The sequence below is a fragment of the Cynocephalus volans genome, chromosome 8 (assembly GCF_027409185.1).
Source record: "Cynocephalus volans isolate mCynVol1 chromosome 8, mCynVol1.pri, whole genome shotgun sequence".
Taxonomy (NCBI): domain Eukaryota; kingdom Metazoa; phylum Chordata; class Mammalia; order Dermoptera; family Cynocephalidae; genus Cynocephalus; species Cynocephalus volans.
Genome location: NC_084467.1, coordinates 15313926 through 15331661, shown reverse-complemented (window position 1 = coordinate 15331661; position 17736 = coordinate 15313926). Strand labels below are relative to the sequence as shown.

General features: G+C 41.3%; 1 protein-coding gene across 1 annotated transcript in view; it reads right to left on the bottom strand.

Annotated features, from left to right (window-relative positions):
* OTUD3 (OTU deubiquitinase 3) overlaps positions 1-17415 on the bottom strand; it is a 29247-nt gene extending 11832 nt beyond the window's left edge. The window contains exons 1-4 of the mRNA XM_063105426.1: positions 17079-17415; positions 9930-10078; positions 4948-5060; positions 785-907 (exon numbers count right to left, since the gene is read on the bottom strand). Of these exons, the coding sequence (XP_062961496.1) occupies positions 785-907; positions 4948-5060; positions 9930-10078; positions 17079-17299 (606 nt within the window). The 5' untranslated portion in view covers positions 17300-17415. The remainder of the gene's footprint in view (positions 1-784; positions 908-4947; positions 5061-9929; positions 10079-17078) is intronic.
* Positions 17416-17736: the final 321 nt, after the last annotated feature.

The window sequence follows — 17736 nt, the reverse complement described above, 5'->3', positions numbered from 1 at the left end:
GATGCTACCAGTGGGGTGGGGAGAGTATAAAAACAGCAAAAGTGGAATACATGCACATACACATATTTTCTTGATATGTAAAATATCTTTAGAAGATTTTTTGATATACTGATACCACTGATTGCATCTAGGGAGAGGAACAGTGTGGCTAAAGGGTAAGAGACTGACTTTTGGGTGTACATCGTCATATATTTTGAATTCTGACCCATGGACAAATATGACCTACTCAAGAAATAAAATTGTTTAAAAAATGATGGCTTCAGAAACTGTAAAAACATGAGAAAAGCCTTATGCAATAATGTTAATTTTAAAAAGCAGGAAACAAAGCTATATAAATAATACAATCCCAACCATTTTTTAATGCATTAAATGACTGAAAGGAAATCTACCAAAACACTAAACGAAATTTTTATACCCAGGTAGCTGACTTGGTGTTCCTTTTATTTTCTTCTTTACCTTTTCTATAGTTTCCAAATTTCAGATAAGACACATGGATTAATTTCAAAACATAAAGGTAATTTTTAAAATGTATATTTTTATATGCATATAATAATAGCTCTTAGCTGTTAAGGAAAGAAAAAGAATGACAAGCAATATTATCTGTCACTTTCACCTAAGCTAAAAAATAAAAGATATTTAAAAATCAAGTCTACATATTTTTAAAGCCAATTCTCCAGGGGGGAAAAAAAAATAAAAATCACTGGTTTATAGCTCCAGGGCATACAGCTCTCATCCTGCTTTCTGTAGGGCTAACAATACAGAAGAAAACCAAGGCCTCACTCACATCAGTCTGGAGATGGGCGGGAGCTTCTGAATTGTCATTGATCCTCCGAACGCTGTCATAGTGTTCTCCATACCGATATGCAATGTGTAACTCCCTCCCATTGCTTTTATCTGTACCACGAATCTGCACACAAAAGAAAGGAAGATGCCAATGAGGATTTGGACAGTGTCAACTTCTGGAGAGAAAACACTTGCCTAGTCTGCCCAGGAAGCCCAGTCAATAGGCTCTACATAGACACTAATAGGGAATATGACTGGGATATGTCATAAGCAATTTCTGAATTATCTTCCTTCCACCCCTGTATGCTACAATGTGCTTACTTCATATGTAACTATATGGCAATAAATCCATATGAAAACACATTCAAAAACCAGGGGCAGATTTACAATGAGATTAAATAAGTTTAAGTTTCAGGAGTTTTTAGTACCTCTTAGCAGATCCAGATTTGTTGAGCTTGAAGATTAAACAATTTGGGGGCCCTCTTTGGGAAAAAGAATGCAAAATTACAAATATAAAATTGCTGGAACCTCCCCCAAGACCTTGAAAGGAAGCCATACAAATGAGGGGCCTAACATATTCATTAGCTTTACAGTAAATCCACCCCTATTGTTAAAACAAAAATAGCATTTCCCATCAATTTCCACATAATGAGAAATATTATCAACAACAAACCTAAAATCTCCCATTTACATCAATTTCAAAACAAAATTATATATAGTAAAGCAGTACTACTGCACTGTACACCTTGGAAACATCATTCACAAGGTACTCTATGTGAATGGTACCCCCAGAGAACAACACAAGAATGGGGTTCCTTGGAGTCATGCACTATAAAAGCCCTAGGGTCTGGTCTGTGTACATCCCCAAAAAACCACCATCTCCACAGAAATTCTAAAGAAATTCTGACTCTGTCCCTTAGAAAGCCCAGTACTGTCTCTCTGTTGAAATTCCAAAACATCAGCATCTCCTTGTTTTTGTTGAAAGACACAGGTAGTAAGATACTACCATTAATTTAAGCACTATCTGTGATCTTAAAACACAGCAAAAACCATGGAACAAACAGGAACCACACAGGTCTAGACATCAGAACAGTGGGAGTTTTCTCCAGGAGAATATCTAGGTCTACTGCAGACAGTCTAGTTTGGAAACATACAAAATAGAGATAGCACCATTTGTCTCCCAGTACTCTTCTACTGGGAAAGGAAATGGTTTATTAGAGTCTTTGAATGACATAATCCCTAAAGCATTTACATACTTAATAATAATTATTATTATAATAATACACATCATGAATAGAAAAAAATAACTGCAAAAATAGTCACCAAATTGTTAACTGTGATTTTCATGGGGAGATTACAAAGGACTTTCTCTTTCTACATTATAAACATCTAGATTGTTCACAGGAGCACACATTCCATTTGTAACCAGGAAAAAAAATGTAGGTTTCAGTATCTCCATGTTCTAAGTATAAGCCAACTCATTATTAATGCTCTTACCCATGACAGCAGCAACCAAAACAGTTTCAATTCTTAAATTTATAAGAAGCGTCACTGGGGTGGGGGCACATAGGGGAGATCCAATAGAAATAAAATACATTTACTTAAAATATATATATATATACTTCCAATGTTCAGCAATTTACAAGAGAGAACACTACAGAAATAAATTTGAAAAAAAAATTCTAACTATGCAGAATTATCTTCCACAACTACCTAAGTAATCAAGAAACATTAAAAAAAAAAAAAAGAAAGAAAGAAAGAAAATCAATGGAGGAAAAGGTGGGCAATAGTTACTGAGTTGGCACTGAGTATTTTCCTTCAAGATTAGGGTTATTATGCTCTATATTCGAATGATTTTGATGACTTCTGCTAAACAGTATAAGTTTAATGACAAAAAATTGGAACAAAGGGGTAACCAGTATTCTTGACTCAAAGATCATCCTTAGGAAGAGAAAGTCCACTGAAAATATAATAGCTTTACTTGGTGCCACTATCTGGCAATACTGACCAAAGAACACACACAGATATTGTTTCACTCTTTCTTATTATTTCCCTGTAAGACAAAATTCTTCACCAACCCATAGACTATCTAATAATTTTGTTAAAAGAACATTGTGCCAGACACAAAAGGCTGCATACTTCCATTTATATGACATTCTGGAAAGGCAAAACTGTAAGAGACAAATCAGATTGTGGTTATAAGAGGCTAGGGATGGGGAGAGGAGACTAGTGACTACAAAGGGCATTAGGTTAACTTTTGCAGTAGTGGAACTATTCTGTATGTTGACAGTGGTGATGGTTACATGACTGTGTGCGTCAAAACAGAATTGTACACCTGAAAGGGGTGAATTTTGCTATATGTAAATTTTATCTCTATAAACCTGACCTTTTTTTTTTTTTTTTTTATGAGCAGGCTATAAGCAATTTACAAAGGAGTTTATGCAGGAGGCATATGAAAAAAGTCATTTTCACCTTTATAATGATATAAAAGTATAGGGAGACATAAGTGTGTATATATTCATATGCATAGATGTGTTTAAGATGTGTGTAAAAACATCTTTCCAGTTGTGCATGCATGTTTGTACAGCTAAGTATATGTGTGTGAATGACAAGAATACACACTAAAATGTCAACAGCAATAATTTCTGGGTAGTGTGACTCTGGGTGATTTTTACATGCTTTTATGGGCTTTTCTGAATTTTCAAACTTTTCTACAATTAACACATTTTAACTTTCTAATTTAAAAAAGTTAGAAATGGGGGAGAAGAAGTGAGGGAATAGAAATCACATGTCCAATCTTTCGGAGCTGATATACAAAGTGACAAGCAGAACTCTGAATTCGAGGAGGAAGAGTAAGGAGGTGGTAGCCTGTACATACTTTCAGACTGACCTTTGATCTTCCATACTCCAGAACATTTGGTTTGATGGACTGCTTGGTAGATTAGATTAATTTAGGATGCCAAAGTCAAAGAAAGGTGAAAAGAGTTGGATGGACAGCTACTTCACAACAGGAAAAAGAAAGAACTAGATGGCTTAATAATGTGTCTGTCACCCTACAGCACAAACTTAGCAGGAAACCCATTGGAACCATTACAGTATAGCCGAGCAAAGCACAGAAATACAGCTTGACATCCTAGGCCATGAAATAAATTTTCCTGTTCAGAACATACTTTTCAGCAATGGCAATTATGATGAATTTGGTCTGTTTCCCTCCCCTAAAAAGCACAAAAAGCCGCCAGTGGAGAGTGCAGTTTGCTCACATGAGGTTTTATTTAAACATGTGAGGCAACAACAGACTGTTAGGGATGAGTAGACTGGAACAGGCATGTCCAAGGAGGTGAAATGCAGCCCCTGCCGCCAGCCAGTCATGGAGCCAGCCCAACACCCTGCCCGCAATCAGATCCTGGAGGTCTTGAGAGATGGCTGGGCCAGCCCCACCCCTGCCCACAACCAGATCCTAGAAACCACGTGTATTCTTAGGAGTGTGTGACATCCGCTCATGTCCTTCACCCAATTTCTGCTCTAATCCATTTTTAAGAGTTCTTTTTGCAATAAGGATGTTAATCTTTGTGTGTTTAAAAAAAAAAAAAAGTAGAGAGTAGAATAATGGTTACCAGGGGCTGGGAGGGGTGGAGATGGGGGAGAAGATTAGGAGTGAACAGATCAGCACAAAACTATGCTATCTACCCTAAGTGAATCATTGTGCAGGATATGCATGTATTGAAGCAACATACTGAACCCCACAAAAACAAATATAAATAAAATTGAATTAAAAAAAATTTTTTTTAAGGTGCACAAATACTTATGGGAATGGGCATACTTCAAAACTAGAATTTGTATGCACCAATCTTTTATATTCTCACTTAGATATTTTCATGAAATTACCTAAAGTATTTCCATATTAGGCTCTCTGTCTCCAAATTATACATTTAACTGATTCAGTAACATTTACAGCATTTTTAAAGATTTCTGAATTATACTCCAGCCTCCCTTTGTACATGGCATAGGGATTAATTCCAAACCACAAGATTCCTGTCATTAGGCTCCCAGTCCAAGTTACTTTATACAGTTCAATATTGCAGGTCAAGCACCATCATGTTAGGATATCCCCAAAGCTAATTTATAAATAAGAGCTTAAGATAAATTCTTCAACAGGTGACCTACCTGCCACAATGGGGCATTAAGTTGATGAATCACCACATTCAATTGATGATTTCTTGCAAAGGCTACAATTGCATCATTGCCAGCAAAAGTACCAGGCTTTGCCAAACTGGCCACTGCATGGAGATAAGAAAGAAAAATGGAGTCTTTATAGTGGAAAACTCCAAATGCAAACATGGATTGGTATTTATTTAATTCCAAATAATGAGAAAAAAGAGTATACATCTGAAAAGTCCATTTAGTTTGTCAGAGTCTAGAAATTCAGCTGGTTGAACAATACAAACTGCTACTCATAAGGGCACTAATCATTCATCAAAAAAAGGATCCATTGGGGAGGGAGAAGGGAGGGAGGTTTTGGTGATGGGGAGCAATAATCAGCTACAATGTATATCGACAAAATAAAATTTTAAAAAAATAAAAATAAAAAAAAAAATTAAAAAAAAAAAGGATCCATTTAATCATTTCTTCAATAAATATTTGCTGAGTATTTCCTATATGCCTAACCATATAAGAGACACTGGAAATGTAATAATAAACACAGTTATCATAACACCTTGCTTTAATAAATGCTTATTATATATGTGTCAAGCACTACTCTACTCACTTCTCATAGATTATCACTTTTAATTTTCAAAATAACCCTCTAAAGAAGCATTATTATGCATGCCATTTTATAGATGAGGAAACTGAGGTGCAGAATAGTCACCACTGTGCCCAAGGTCACAGAGCCAGTACTCAGTGGAACTCAGATTTCACCCAGGCAGCCTAACTTCGAGCCCTGGCTCTTGGCCATTCCATCAGTTTGCCTTCCAGGAGTTTACAACCAGTGGGGGGAGGCAAACAACGAAAAGATGAAGACAGGCAGATGCATAAGCTGAGAAGGGGATATATAGTAAAGAATTTGGCTTCTATCCCCAGCTCCTGGGAGGTGATCACTAAACTTCTGGAATTTCCAAAGGTGACAGGAGTCTTCGTTACTCATGGTGGTCCCCTCCACCACACTTGATCCTAGCCATGTGCTATAAGTCCCTTTCCATTTAAACAAGCAATCAACAACCCTCCCCCCCCCCCAAAAAAAAAAAAACCACTCTGGACACCAAAGTTGGGATGAGCCTCCCTGGTTGATAATACTCTGTGTGTACTGTGTACTTTCACACACAAGATGCCAGGAGAATAATATGTCCTGAGGACTACAAAAGTTTCATGTTAGAAACCTTACCAGACTGCCCTATGTGTCTCTTCCTTTGGCTAATTTTGATGTGTCCTTTTCCTGTAATAAATTGTAACTGTTAATATGATAGCTCTCAGTGAGTTTTGCAAGTCTTTCTGGCAAATTATCAAACCTGAGGGTAGTTTTGGGAAACTCCAAACTTGCAGATGGTGTCAGAAGTGAAGAAGTCTTACAAGGACTGCAACCTCAAACTCTGCAGTTTGGCTGACTCCAGGTTGTGAGCATAAGCCAGTGTGGTAGTGGGGATGGGAGGTAAAGTGTATCAGATAAACTTCTCAACTGACACAACTAAGCTGATACCCAAAGGACAAGCAGCAGTTAGAGGAGAAATGGAGATGATGTTCCAAGTAGAGGCAAAAGAGAGACTATGGACTACGCAGTATGGTGGGAACTTAGAATGCTGAGACAGTGTGGAGGGAGTGAAAAAATGTGGAGAGAAATTTCAAGAAATGAGGGTAGAGAAATAAAATCACAGACCACAAGGGCTGAAGAGTTTGAACTCTATCTTGAGGTCACTGGGAAGCCGCCAACAGGTTTTAGATAGAGGAAAAACACATTTAGATCACCATTCTGGCTGCAATATGGAAAACAGACTGAAGAGGTCAAGAGACAATGAAACCAGTACAAACAGTACTGAGGAAATCCAAGCAAATGTCCACAGAGGCCGGGTTTTATGAGGGAGTAGCAGTGAGAGAAAAACTACCGAGGCAGCAGTGACAAGAGTAGTGAATGACTGGTTATAACGAGGGAGGGGGGTGAACATTAAGAATACTCAGGTTTCTGATCTGAATATTTGTATAATCAGGGAGAAACAGGTTGTCAATTCTCTGAAGTCACAGTCTGAAGGAAAAGAAGAATCTTAAAGGTACAGCCAGATGGAAGTGTACCCGGGTCCTCAACAGTTCAGTGCGCCATTCATTTACTCATTCAACAAATACTTTATGAATGCCTATCAGATGCCAGATGCTGACACATTGAGAAACAAAGACAGAGTCCCTGCCCTCACGAATCTCAGAGAATAACCAGACAGACAGACAATAAAAACAGGTAACTATGTTAAGAGTGACAAATACAGCAAGTCTGGCCTTCAACTGACACACAAGGAGCATGGGCAGACTTCTAGGTTACTTCTCATTTCTGCTCTGGCAGTCAAAGCCACTTCTCACGCTGATGCTCAGATTCTTACGCAGCACCAACCATCAGGCATGCACAGTGACATTTCAAGAAAACACCTATCCACGGTACATCTAAAGGGATCATCATGTTGGCAACTGAAGATTTGGATTCTCTGTCCTGCCACACCCCCAAACACATGACCTTCACTCAAGATGTTCAAAGTGGAATTTCACATCACAAACTAAAACCCATTTCACCCAAAATGATACTTTAACTGAATCAATGACACAATTCATTTTATACAGCACTAAATTATAAAATTTGTTCTATTATACACACTCATATACATTTAATTTGTAAACTGCTGACTATGTATAAACTGTGTCTATCTGCTAGACAAAAAGTGATTATTGGAAGAGGGACCACTAGAACTCAGTGCCTAGTATAAACTACCCAGTGTAAGTTTTGCTGCTGTGTGTCTGGTGCCTAATGAATGAGTTCTTTCCTAGTGAGAGATGCAAAAGGCTTTGGGATCACTAAGAGCCTCCTTCCCAAATGTACTCCTGCTGCCCTCTGTCTTGCTAACAGTACAGCTACCTAGCCACTCCCCAAATAGAAACTTCAGAATCACCTTGTCTCCTTCCTCTCCCCTCCTCATCTCCAATGAGTCCTGTCAATTTACTGGCAAACTGTGCCCTGGTGGGCCCTACTCATTATCCTCAGTAGCTCCCTTGGTGGAGACTCTCCTTTTCTCTCATCTGGCCAATGTGGAGAGCCTTCTAACTAGTCCTTCCCTTCTCAGTCTCTCTCCCCATCCATTCTCAACACAGCCTCCAGTGTTAGCTCTCTAAAACCCAGAAACGATTCCATCTCTCTCCTGATAAGAGACTGATATGAGCCCTGTGATGAAAATGCTATTTGTAAAACAAATACATCAGCACCTGCCATAGTAGATCCTCAGTAAACATTTGTTGAAATTAAAGTTTAAAAGCTCATATTTTCTTACTAGATTTGTGCCTATTAAATAGAAACTAAAATCACTAACTGACTTGCCTCAAAGAATACAGGTTGTTTTTGAGTTTTTGGTGAGAATTTAACATGACTTTATTGACTTTTCTGTTTATAAACATAACACACAATCATTTAAAAGACAGAAAAATCTCTGGCTATCACATCTTGGGCATGAGCGGTGATGGACAGCTTTGTACCCCATGAATATTCATAACCAATAAAAAATAAATAAACAGTAATATAAACAGAAGCCAATCTAAAATATCCGTAGTCTCACTGTATTAGTCTGTTTTGTGTTCCTTATAACAAAATACCTGAAACTGGGTGATTTATAAAGAAAAACAACATTTATTGCTTACAGTTTCTGAAACTAAGAAGTCCAATGTCCATCTGAGGGTGGTGACAGTGACCCAGGGGTCTCACATTGCAAGATGGTGGAAGCAGAGAGAAAGAGAGACAGAATCTCCTCTTCTTTTAAAGCCCTGAGAACCATGCCCTTGACCACCATTTTTAATCCATTCACTAGGGCATGGTCCTACAATCCAATCACCTCTTCAAGGCCCCAACTTTACAATTACCATAACAGGATTTCCCATCCTCTTAACAGTCACAATGGGGGCCAAGTTTCTAATACATAAAACTTGGAGGACACAATTCAAGCTTCAATGAGTTTTGGGGGGACATAATTCAATCCACTACATTCCGCCCCTGGCCCCTCCAAAACTCATGTGGAAATTTGATCCCCAACGTGGCAGTCTTGGAAAGTGATTGAGTCATGGGAGTGGATCCCTCATAAATGGATTAATGCTCTCCCTGGAGGAGGGGAGATTAATGAGTGAGTTCTCGCTCTATTAGTTCCTGCGAGAGCTTGTTGTTTTAAAAGACCCTGGCGCCTTCTTTCTTTATCTTGCTTCCTCTCTCACCATGTGATCTGCTTGTACCCACCAGCTGCCTGCTGCTTTTCCGCCATGAGTAGAAGCAGCCTGAGGCCCGTGCCAGATGCAGCTGTCCCAGAATCGTAAGCCAAATAAACTTCTTTCCTTTATAAATCACCCAGTTCTGTGTGTTCTGTTATAAGCAACACAAAACGGACTAATATACCCACCATCCCCAGATGGCTAATACTTCAGAGCTTATTTTAATTTTATCTAATCTTCACAAAAATCCTATGAGATAGATGCTTTTATTATCTCCCTTTTATAAAAGAAGTTTAAAGAAAGCAAGTGATTTCTGAAAAATAAGTGTAGCTAAGAATTAACCACAAAATGTCAGTATCATTCCAGATTTTTCCTACTGTTTCTGTGTGTGTAAACCTTTTAAAAATGGTATCAGTATACACATACTATTTTCCAGCCTGATTCTCCCATCCTACTGAATAGGAAGCCATGAATAGCGTTTCAAGTCAATCAACATCATCATTTTTATTAAGGGCAAATACATCTTGATCTATTGATTCCCAACTGCCTAGCATGCCACCTACTACAGAGTAAGCAAATTAATATTTGTTGAACAAGTGAATGCCATAATTTATATAAACAAACCCTGTCTTGGAGAGTGGGGGATGCAGATGGACTTAATTACCCAATGCATTACTCCTGAAGGATCCAGTGTCCCACGGTGAACCTACCATGCTTCTCAAAAGGAATGTCATCTTCTACAAATGGTTCAAAATCTTCCCGCTGCTTTATCATGTAGTCCACTGTTTCTTGTCGGTGCTTCAGATGATTTCGTGAGTGTCCCTCCAATTGATCACCAAGAGCTCTGAACAGGCAATTGCTGTCAAAACAAAAGTGTTGGTCAAGACTTTTCAAAAGCGAACTTGGTTCATCTAAAACAATGATGCTTTGTGCCAGGCCATCTCATAGAAATCTTTTATGTACAGGAGAGGTAAAGCTTCAACTCCTAACAGGCCAGTACTCCTCCCAAACCCTGCAGGGAGAGCACTAGGGCAGATATTCAACCACATTACCTTCTTGAGAGGCAACAACTGTTACCCACTTACCAGCTGGGCCTCAGCCATTTCAACAAGAGGAGTTGGTGATACACTAACCACCAGACCTTATAGGCCATTCCACACCTAAGGGCTATGATTCCCAGATCCCCTTCCAAAATGATGTCATAGCTGCTGCCTCTCTTTTGAAACAAGTTTCACTACAGCTGCCCAGCTACGTAACTATCCATTTACCAAAGAGTACCCAAAAGATGGCAATTTGTCAAGCTCCCAGCACAAGTCAATACCCTGTTTGAGTCCTAAGAACATAGTGGAGAAAGCCACAAGCAGGAAAGCACTTGGACGACAAACAGTTGTACTACAGAAAGACGCTTCTCCCCTTGCCACCTCAGCTGTCACCCTTGGCCCAATGATGCCATTGTTATTCCTGCCAAATGAAAACCTTAAACACTGTACTTTGTTTATATTAAATTAAAATGCTGGCAATAAACTAATAGAGTTATCTTTACCTTCAAATCCCTCAAAAACTTCTAAAATTCCAAACTGTATCACAAACACAGAGACCCAGATACACAGAGACTGAAACAAGACAAACACAATCTGGTATCCTCAAAACTAAGGAAATAAAACCATTCTGGAGCCAAACAGTTGCCCAGTTTCAAACCAAACTGTTTACTCTTCCAAATGAAAAACCATGATATTCTAATTCCAAAATATAAACTCATCACTTTCAGAAGGATTTCAGACCTAAATGTGGAGAAAAAGGTTTTTGTTTTTCAACTCAGAAAAGTGAGTTTTCAATAGGAAGTTATAGAAAGAAAGGAATCTAAAGTATAATGTATAAGGATTTATACTTATTTATTTATTTATTTATTTTGCAGGGGAGAGGGAGAATGTAAGACAGATTCTATAAATTAGAAACTAAAAAGCTCTGCATCAGTCTGGGACAAGATTTTAGTAGGAGCTGGAATATAGGGTTCTATACACTAGACTGAGGTGTCTGTTGCTAAAATCTTAACAATGGCAGTCTTTTTTCAACCCTAGGAAAAAAAGGAAGCTATGGATAAAACGTTTTTAATTTTAAGCTTTTCTCTCAAACTTTTCTGAAACCTTTACCATGTGCCACCACTAGCCTATTCTTAAATCTAGTTTAAGAGGTGTAACTTAGTACAAAATGCGTATTTAGTTATTTTACATTTAACATGTTCACAGTATTGTAACATGCTTGCTAAGAATTTTTAGTAACATGGGCAAATGTTCTCCATATAAGCAAAAAAGTAGGTTTAAAACTGTATACACTAGGGGCCGGCCCGTGGCTCACTCGGGAGAGTGTGGTGCTGATAACACCAAGGCCACGGGTTAAGATCCCCTTACCGGTCATCTTTAAAAAAAAAAAAAAAAAAAAAACTGTATACACTGCACACACACAAATGTATGCAAAGAAAAAACACGGAAACCACTTAAACAGTTCTCACAATGTGCCAGGAACTGTTCTAAACACTTTACATGTATGAAATGTGCTTAGTCCTCACAACTCTGAGACAGGTACTGTTACTGCCCCCAAGAGTAATTTGTCCAGGGTCACAAAACTAGTAGGTGGTGGACCCAGAATTACAACCCAGGCAATTCAGCTCTAGCATGCACCCTCACTCAAATGTCAACACCAAAATGTCAGCAGTAGTTATCTCTAGATAATAGAATTAGGAGTTAATTGTTAAGTCTATTTTAATATACTTTTCTATATTTACCAAACTTTCTCTGAGCCCACTAAAAACAAGTCAAGAATGACTGAAATCACTTCTTTTTCTGATAGGGTTACAAGGTAGTGACACAGGAAATATGAGAAACACTACAGTGACCTAGGTTCCCTTAGGGAACCCAGCAAGAACACTCAAGATACTCGAGAACAAAGCACTAGTGCCCAAAGGACCTCTAAGGAGATCTGGGCTGTTTCCTGTGTCCATACCCTCACCAGAGCACTACAGCAGAGCTTCTCAGCTTCCAGACTACTGACATTTGGGGATAATTCCTTATTGGGGAGGCTGCCCTGTGCACTGTAGGATGTTTAGGAGCATACTTGGCCTCTACCCACTAGCTGCCAGCATACTACCACCTCCCTCCCCACTGGTTGTGACAACCAAAAATGGCTCCAAACACTGCCAAATGTCCCCTGGGGGGCAAATAATCATCCCCACTTGAGAACCGCTGCCCTTTAGGGATATCTGTCAGGACTTGAGTTTGAGTTTACGAAAAACAGCCAATTACATAAGCAGCATGTGAGGGTTTTGAGTGCTCAATAATTCAGAATGAGACAATACCGTAATCCAGATGCCAAAAAAAAAAAAAAAAAAAGAATGGGCTCTTAGCCTGCAGTAAGAGTAGTAAACGTGCAGAAAAAGGAGGGGGTGAGGGGTTGTTCTATTCTTTGAAGTCAAACCACAGCTAGAGTACTGGGTACCACTCTCAAAGTCTGATCCCTGACTAGGAACATCAGCATCACCTCAGAACTTAGAAATGAAAATTCTGGGGCCCCACCCCTACTGAATCAGACACTCTGGGGCTGGGCCCAGCAATTTAGTCCTTCCAGGAGTTTTAACTAGCACTCCAGGTGAGGCTGTTACGTGGCTAACGTTTGAGAAACACTAGTCTAGAATCTAGACTCTAAATCAGCAGTTCTCAATTATGGCTGTACATTAGAATCACCTGTGGAACTTTTAAAACCACTGTAGCTGATCCAGGGGAAAGCGTAGGTGCTACATTTTTTCAAAAGTTCCTCCCAGGTGATTCTAACCAGGGTTGAAAACCAATGAGCTAAGCACAAAAGACAGGGCTGCTCTACAGGTGATAATGGGCACTAATGGATAATTAGACACGATGATTTGTGAATACCTTTCCACCACTAAGATTCTATGACGTTAAAAACAAAATAAAAATAAAACTACTTGTTTGTGAAAGGGATAAATAGCTAAAATTAGTGACTCTTCAATGTTTTAATTTTAAAACACTACTAACTGGTAATGTAATTAAAATACAACTGGACATTGATCAGAGTACTAATATTGTACTGTCTAATCCAATTACAGATTCTTTTTACACTTATAGCCAGTCATATTTTTAAGGACATCGAGGTTAGATTGTTTCTTTCCTGTTTTGAAAATGAATCCAGTTTATGTGGGTGCATCCTCCAGACAGCAGGCCAAGTACAAGGTGGTCCATGACTCATTACAAAACCCCACAAGTAGCTCCCTTTTAATCTATGCTAAACTGACAACACATGGAAAGGCTACATTAGAGGACACAAGCTAATTCATCCTCAAGCCCCCATAGGTTCCAGAACGCTACAAGTACCATTTTGCCAGCAATGAACATGCCTATAGCCCGATGCTATCTTAGGCATTGCAATCACACCAAAATGGAAAGAGGGAAAACTGGAGACTATCGATTTTTTTTTTTATAGTACCATAACCATTATATTTTACCCTGAGAGTACTTAAATATTAATAAAGAATCTGTTGATACCTGCCAATCCATCACATACACAGGAAACACCATCTGTTGTAGTAATAAAGCCTGTCATTGTCACATTTAAAAGGGCCATGTAAAGCTACACGACTACGTCAATTGTATTGTTAAAGCAATAGCTATGCTAATTGTATGGCTAGGCATTGTAGGGTTACAGCAATTCATAACTAAAGCCAAAACGTTTCATTATTTTAGTTATACTAAGTTTCCATTTGTATTTTCAGGGCTAGGGCTCAGACCCTTCAAACCCATTGTACAGACTGGGTCACCAGACCTCTCACATGCCAGGTTGGGTCATAGACCTCTCACATGCAGGTCCATACTAGGTAATTGGAAAGATCCCGGGAGCCACTGGCAGACTACACGAGTTCAGTCCTCAACAGTAGCAGTAGAAGCAGCAGTGGCCTCTTGGAGGGTCCCGGGGGCACTGACAACAACAGCTTGCAGCAACAGCCTCCAGCAGCAGTAGCGGCCTCCCTGGGGCATATCAGAGGCGGGGGACACCCTAGATCAGAGCCACTCCTCCTTTATTCTTAAGTCCATAACCCAGGACACTTGGGCACACATGCACAGTTACATTAGACAATAACCAAGGAACACCTGGGTGCATGTGCATATTTACATCAAATGCTCAGCAAGATTCCAAACATCTGAAGGGCGCTGACCATTTTCCTATATTTTCCCAACAGGCCACAATACTAAAGAGGGTTGAACCATCTCATTTACCCTGTCCACCTCATGGTACCCAGGTGAAGAACTTGTGAACAGAAGGGGGTTACCTTCATGGAGCCCCACAAAAGGAAATATTATCATTTTATCTAGCATTATCCAAAGAATAGGGACCTCAGAAGTGAGAGACAGGGAGCTGACAGGTTAGCTGAATTGGTTAGAGCGCAGCCTTAGAACACCAAGGTCAGGGGTTCAGATGCCCATACCCACCAGCCACATTACAAAAAAAGAAAAGTAAGACACACACGGATTTCAGTCAAGCTGGCCTCTGCAGCTTCATGGTCCCTTAATTCTACTCTGTACCCTATATTCCTGTCATCCTAAACAACTTGCAGATCTCCCCAAAACAATGTGTTCCTGTGCCTTTGCATATACTACTCTTCAGACTGGAATGTTCTCTTGGCATACTCCTATTGGTCCTTCATGACCCAGAGTATGACCTCCTCTGAGAGGCATCTAGAACAGTGTATTCGATGAATATTTACTGAGTGAATGAGAAGGCCTTCCTGACCACTTCAGGGAGTGTTGGCCACTTCCTTTTCAATTGTACCACTATAATCAGTCACTGTCACTAAGACTACATCAAACTGTATTTTAATTATCTATATCATCTGTTGTCAAAGTGTGGTCCAGAGAACCAGGGAGGTGGGAAGTTCTCTGAGATCCTTTCCGGGTACCCATGAGTTCAAAACTAAGATGTTATTTACCTTTTTCATTCTCATTCTCTCATAAGTGTACAGTGTAGTTTTCCAGAGGCTACCTGATATATGATGTTATCACTCTGATAACTAATGGAATGTGTCTGTGTAGTCTTGTGTTTTAAAAATTTGTTTTGCTTTCTAATATAGTAAATACTGATAGCTATAACCCATATAAACAAAAGCTCTCTCGGTTCCTCTGTAATTTTTAAGATTGCAAAGAGGTCCTAAGACCAAAATGTCTGAGACCAACTGCTATGTTTCTCCCTTACTAAACTATAAGCTCCTTAAGGACCTTAGTCATAAATGTATTCCCAGCACCTTACTCAAGCAATGTGTGCTGAATTAACTAAAGAAGTAGGCTTTCTTTGGGGGGAGTGGGGGAGGGGATAGACAGTACCCCCCCCCCAAAGTTTCCCTACCCTTATGAAAGCCCCCTCAAGATTGTGCAATTCCGTGTGCTCTGATTCCTGCTCATAAGCAACGTTCTGTTGAGTACTTCAGTGTCCTGGACACTGTGACATTGAAAACATGCCTCATACAGCAGACCCAAGCAATCCAATCATTTGCAAGCAACAGCCCCACCCCCAATTCCACTGTATTCAACCAGTATTTTGATTTATACAGCAGTGTCTTGTGCTTATGCTTGGGCTACCTGGCCTCCCTTATATTTCTATCGTTTACTCAGCAAAACTGTACTGAATGCCTGCTGTGTACCAGGCACGGTGCTAGAAGATGGTGAATAATGGCAATCAAGCTCTAACAGCACCCTATGCACATACATCAAGGCAGGAGAGTGTGGTGAACTCTTTTTGAACAGACAGAAATCCAATTTGCTTGAAGCATTGAGCATATACTGTCTAGGAAAGGTGGGAAAAGTAAATTCGAGCAAGTTCATAAAGTCTTAATCAATAAATTACAATGTAGCGTGGAATCAAAAAAACATGTTCTTCCACAATATCTAAGGAGATTCTGTATGCTCTTGAGTTTCATCTTATTCTTCCCTCTGCCTGTCCTGAGCAGTCAAATAAAGGGAGGAAAAAAAACAAGAGCCAGGCTGTGATTAACATCACCTCTGTCAGAGTGACACACCTGGCAATGAGACCTCCTTTTGCCTGCTCCTGCCATGGGGATGCTAACTGTTCTCCTTCCCTGTCCCCTCCTCTTTTCCTTCTTCCAATCATGCTCCCGGATCCATATCCCCTTTCTTGAAGCTACTTTTCCTTCCCTTCCCTCATTCTGGCCCCCACTTATTTATCCCGTGTCCCCTAAAAACGCTGGACCTGGATTCCTGCCCAAGCCCCAAGCAAGCTTGGTAAAGCACCTTTGCTTACAGAGAAGAAACTGAGGCCCATGAAGTAAGACTCAGAGACGCTGCTTTCGGCTCAGTTAACAACAGGCCCTCCCAGACCTAAGTTCACGAATGTTAAAGGGGACAGTACCCAACGGTAAGGACTCAAAGATGACAAAGCGTCATACCAAGTGGGGATCACGCCTCTTTCTATGTATCTTATCGGCATTATGACCGCTCTTCGAAGGACTGGCTCGACCTCAGGTCTCAGCTTACATGTCACCTTTCAGAGAGACCTTCCCAGCCACCAATCCAAAGTGGGCCAGTGTCCGTTCTCAGGACCCACTTTCTACGTCCCTCGCGCGCTGCCACGACTAGGACCATCTGGGGTCACCGCGAGCGTCCGGGGCCGAGGGGCCTCGCCCGCTTCGCTCGCCGCTGGCCCCCCGCCCTCAGAGCAGCGGCTGGCTCGCAAGAGACGCTCGGGACGCCCGAATGAACGGACGGACGGGAGCGGGCGACGGTCGCCAGGCCATGGCCGGCGCGTCCCCCGGCGCCGCCTCCCGCGCTCCCGGCCCGCCTCACCCGTCCCCCGGCACCTCCCGCAGCTTCAGCCCCAGGGCCTGCAGCTGGTTGGCGAAGCTGACGAACTCCTCCTCGCCGCCGCCGCCGCCGCCGGACTCTGGCCGGTTCCGCCGCTCCTTGGCCAGGGCCCGGCGCGCCGCCCGCTCGTCCCGCTTGCGTTCGGCCTCGGCTTTCCGGCTGCCGCTGCCCGGCCGGCTCTTCGCCGCCTGCTTTCGGGACATGGCCTCGGCCCCGCGGCCCGCAGCGACAAGAGCGAAAGCCGCAGGACCGCCGAGCGGCCGCCCCCGGGGCCGAGAAGGCAAAGCGGCGCGGGCGACGGAGCCCCGGAGACGGCAACGCGGCCACCGCGCCTGCGCTGGGCACCCCGGTCACGTGACGGGACTCCGCGCCCCCTCCTCCTCCGGGAGGGGCTCGGCGGGCAGGCATCATAGAGAGAGGCGGGGAGAGCTAGAGAAGCACCCATCTTTCTCTCTTCTAGTCTTCCCCCTAGCGGTGGGTGGTACTCACGTGAGGAGCAGAGACGGAAGCTGGAAAAGGTCAAGGAGAGAATCGGGGTATGTTAGTGGAAGAGTGGAAGATGACAGCAGCAGCAAAAGTTAGAAAAGGCAGGAAACTGATAAAAACTTAACTCTAGCTGTGAGCCTCCGGTTGGGATAGG